This window comes from Pygoscelis adeliae, unplaced genomic scaffold (genome assembly GCF_000699105.1).
Source record: "Pygoscelis adeliae isolate BGI_AS28 unplaced genomic scaffold, ASM69910v1 Scaffold122, whole genome shotgun sequence".
Classification (NCBI taxonomy): domain Eukaryota; kingdom Metazoa; phylum Chordata; class Aves; order Sphenisciformes; family Spheniscidae; genus Pygoscelis; species Pygoscelis adeliae.
In genome coordinates, this window is record NW_008824358.1 from 1,570,990 (window position 1) to 1,575,765 (window position 4,776).

At 47.2% G+C, this 4,776-nt stretch overlaps 1 protein-coding gene across 1 annotated transcript in view; it reads right to left on the reverse strand.

Annotated features, from left to right (window-relative positions):
- LAMP5 (lysosomal-associated membrane protein family, member 5) overlaps positions 1-4,776 on the reverse strand; it is a 7,534-nt gene that overhangs the window by 2,179 nt on the left and 579 nt on the right. The window contains exon 3 of the mRNA XM_009319573.1: positions 3,326-3,514. Coding sequence (XP_009317848.1) covers positions 3,326-3,514 — 189 coding nt within the window. The remainder of the gene's footprint in view (positions 1-3,325; positions 3,515-4,776) is intronic.

The following is a 4,776-nucleotide window of genomic DNA, read 5'->3' on the forward strand; positions in this document are numbered from 1 at the left end:
TTTTTAATCAATGCCTTCTGCAGGAAAACAGCCCTTTCCATCAAATTTTCCTGACTATTTTGTTCCAGGTCACAGGAATCTCAGCATTTGCCCAAATTGCTGGGTTTTCCCCTCAGTCCAGCAAAGCAAAAAGGTCCCTGGCAAATTTTAACTACGTGAAAAGTTCAGGTGATGCTGGGAGTTTCGCCGCATCCCAAACCTGGCGGGGTCACCCCTCTGGCAGAGAGGTGCCACCCCGCAGCCCCGGCCCTGGCCCTGTCGAACAAAGACTGCGGGTAGATACAAAGGAGGCGTTTAGGTAAGTTCCCCATTGTTCTTTTGTGCTGTGCTTCCTCTGACACCGCACAGCACCCAGGCTCACGTACCGCCACGGTTTCTATGGTGAGTGCTCGTCCAATTTCAGTATTAGGCTATGAAACCACCCAACAGGCCCATTTTCTCGTTTCAGCATCCTTCTGCAGAACAAATAGCAGCAAGGCAAACAAAAAAAAAAAAAAAAAAAAAAAAAAATCAGCGGTTTCCCGCAGTCACGACCACAAGCCCGAGGACCGGTGCAGGGGCTGTTGAAAGGGATGGAAAAACAGCCCAGTTGTGTCTAGCACGATAGGATGGATTTTTGAGATGGGCGTTTCTAAGTGATTAGCTTAAAAAAGAATTAAAAAAAAAAGACTGGGTGCTTTTTTAAAACGTGGCTGCTACCTTGCGAAGAGGAGCTACTTGGTGCCAAGGACCCTTGGGAGAACGTGGCCCTCGTTTGGGGTGGCTCAGAGGGCGATGAGACCTCCCAGGATCCTGGTCCCCAATTCTCAGCCTTTGTATCTCTTTGTATTAGTATTTCGCATTATTTTGATTAAAATCAAAAGAGCTGACAATTTCTGTGAGGTTCTTTCAGCAATTTAAATGTTCTCCTTGCACCGTTCTTGATCCAGCTCTCTTTTTACTGATCTTTTAAGCTGAAAAATGTACACACATTTTCCCTATTAAAAAAAGAATAAAATTTCCCAAGCTCTGAATGAAAAAATGTTCTGCTGCTTCTATATTGAAAAAGGTAAATATATGTATTTATGTATATTTTTATATATATGTATGTATCTGTGAAGGTTGGAAGCAGTGTCTTAAAAAGAAAAAATATATTCTAGCACAAGTTTAAGCATTCAAAAAAATAAAAGCAATCCAATCACTCTCTAACAAGCTTTTTAATCTACCCCAGACAGGACAGCGTCAGGACTAATGACAAAACCTTTCCCCCATTTCTTTGTGGTAAAAGGGCCCTGACCCTCCTGCGTCTCGGCGATTCTTCTGCTCTCGCAGGTCTCTTTCTCTAGTCTAAAATATTTTAAAATGTTTTGTAGCTTGTTCATAATTAATAGGAATTTTACCTAATGGGAAATTAATGAACCAAAAAGGAGAAGGCTAATTACTGTAATTTAAGATTGGCAGTGATTCTCAGACCCCACAAAGGATCGTGTTTTGCCATGCGTGTGCCGAGGACACGCTGGTCCGCAGGGCTGGTGGGGACGTGCCGCCGGGAGAAGCGGCAGAGCCCCGTGTGAAGCTTCACTGATCAATGACCGTCCTCTCCAGGTGCTCTTTGCTATTTAACTTCCAGGGGAATTAAACAAAAGGAAGTGTCATTGAATAACGAGAGCAACAACAAGCAAACCAGAACGCTTGACAAAGAAAGAAATGGTGCTTTCCTCAGAAGGAGGAATTCCCCACACATGTTTAAAGATTGCTAAACCAACTGGGGTCTCCTCGTGTCCTGGATTTTCAAAAGAGAAAAAAAAACCCAACAAACTACAACAACAAGAAAAAAAACCCAAACAACAGCTGATACAAAAAAGCATATCATGAAAAAGGCAGGTAGTCCCCTTTGGCAATGAACGCCGAGTTTGGTTGTTTTAACTGTGAGCTCTCAGACTTTACAAGTTTGGTATCACAGAGACACAACAGCTAAAACTGAGTCCAGGCTTGCATATTTTAAACATGTTTTTCTCAGCCTCCAAGGTCTGCCCAGCCAAACCCTGAATGTAGGAAGCCTGGATCCACAGGAAGAGGGAGAGGATGAAAATGTGCCAACAAAAATGATAGCACTATGAAATTCTACCTTTTTCTCCCTGTGGCCTATGCAAAATGTGGTACTACTTCAATAGGAAAAAAAAAAAGAAAGAATTGTTTTTGCCCACGGATGAAACCTACTCCATACTACACTGACCGTGCCATGAGTAATTCAGCCATGCAGAGCTCTGCCAGAGCCAGTGTACATAATAGCATGTATTTACTACATCAGAGGAATGTGAGTCATGAGCGTAACTGCTCGGCTCCGCAGTCAGTGCTGTTTTTCTATTGTGTTCTAAAATATTTCCCATACGCAAAATAATAAAACGCCACGTTTTTAATGCTAGGCTTGAAAAGAACACCACCATTTTCTAGCTTGTTATTAAAAGATTTGGCTATTACAAATTTTATTTGCACCTTGCTACAATAATGGAGTTAACTAATTTGCTAAGGTGGCACTGTAAAAAGGGGACTAGACTCGAAGCCCTAGTTCAGGTGAGCATGTTTACACTCCCTCATTCAACCTGATGGAAACGGCGGGGGGAAGTCGGGGAGGAGGAGCACCATGGGTTCCTCATGATAAAGGGAGGCAAAATCTGCAGGAATTCTGCCCCACGGCAGTATTGCTGCTGACTTCAGTACAACCCTTTGATAGGGACAGCGCATGTTAACTCACATTTTCTTTTATCCACAATTAACGTTAAAGAAACCTAAGAAGAGGAACAGCATCCCGTGAGTTTGGCGCATGAGGTGCCTCACTGAAGTCCCCGTTACGCTTCCTTCACCCTTGCAATGAGCATTAACCAAAACCGAAGCCAGCAACGTGCATCGCAAGTACTTCCTCCCACCGCAGCCCCAAGCTTTCCTCAGCATGCTGTGGCCCTAAAAAGCCCCTGGAGCTGTACCGAAGCACCTTCCGTGCTGCAGAGCAGGCACCTAAGCCTTGTAGGGCTCCCCAGGGACCAGGCAGTTCTGGGGCTTGCCGGCAACCCAGCCAGATGAGTCCTCACAGAACTCATGTTACCAACGTACGTGCAACGACAGCCCATGTTTTGACCAAACAGCAGCCGGGCTGAATTTGTAAAGGCTTTTGGGAGACCACAAAGACAAGGAATAGGTTGGAGGGACCACAGGGAGCACTGACAACCTGCTGGGGGGGGGAAGGTGCTCTGTTAAAGGTGGGACCCAAAGTCCTTCAGTACATTGCGACACCCCCAAAGGCCGTGACAGCGTCAGCATCTCGGGATGGCTTCGCCCTGCACCTTACCTTCACTGAAGACAAAATCTGCGGTGATGTCGAAGGGCTGGACGCGCACTTCCGACAGCAAGAGCTGTACGGACTTCTGGTGGTCGCTGGAGATGAGGGAGATGGTCTGCTGTGCCTGGCACTCGTAGGACTTCCCAGCCGGGGTGACCAGGGCAGAAAGCCGGTGCGAGCTGGCCGTGTGCTTCCCGGCTGGCCAAGGGGCAGAAACAGCAGAGGTCAGGTCCCGTCTCTGGGGGACCAATGTGACTTTATTAACAAAGCTAATGAATTGAACACAAGGGTATGCAGGCGGTGTGCAATGCGGCGGTCGCACGCTCCACTGCTCTCTTAAAGCAGCATTTTCTTCGGGGGTGGGACCGTGCTTTCAGCATGACACCCCCACATAGCCAGGGCAGTTCCCGCCCTGGGGCTGCCTGCCCGCAAGCAGGAACGGACGGCTGCAGAGCAGGGTCCTGCCGGCACGAAGGGGAGAGCTGGCTCTGCCGCTGCCAGCTATGTTCGTGTCACAGGACTTGAAGTCCATAAAGTCAGAGGAATGGTTTCTATTGATGCAAGTTTCAGCCTCGGACCGTGCTCGTACTCCCTACATTCAGGACACAGCAATTCCTGCGGCAGCACTTGGGCTCTGGATTCAGGTGGGAAGGAGCAATGTAATTTGGGGACCTCACTACAAAGCAAAACAGGCCATAACACCTTTCCTGAAAATACAACATGACCATTTCACGCAAGTATAGATTACAAGAAAATATTTTCCCATCACATCAAGGTTGTTTTATAAATGAAGGCCGAATGCGGCTCAGCAAGGTGGAATGAGGGATGCCTTCCACCTCCCGCTCTTCTGCAGCCCTTTGTTCCCCTCCAGCAGCACAGAAAGGCAATCAGTGTTTCGCATTTGCAGAGGGTGATGAGGCATGGCCACCACCGTTTGGGGACACAAACAGTAGAAACACCAGTGGGAAAAATAGGTCCACGTCCTGTGTGTCTTATGCCACAAACTCTTAATGCACCATTCACTAGAGTTTGAAAAATCTTGAAGAACAACTACTTGCAAATGACAGTATTTCAATTTTCAAGGCGAGACAACTCATTTCTGAGCAAGAACGAGATAAAAACCAAAACGAAAGCCAAAAGAAAGGAAACCCAGTGAAAAAAGAGGGGGCTGTTGGGTGTGGAGGCGTGTAGGGGTACGGATATTGATGTCAATCTCATCGTTATCTTGGGAAACAGCTGCTTTCTCACCTATTCAACCATCATCAGAACCGAGGGGATAATTAACCTTAAAAAACATCTCCCGCGGGAAAGGAGACAAATTTTTCTAGACCAGGCAGACCACCCCCTCGGACCCCTGGGTCCCGCCGGGAGGGCCCGGGGCAGCGCAGCAAACACACAGAGGTTGGGCTCTCCCTCCCACGGGAACTGCGGTGATTAAAAACAAGAAACAACCAAAAAAA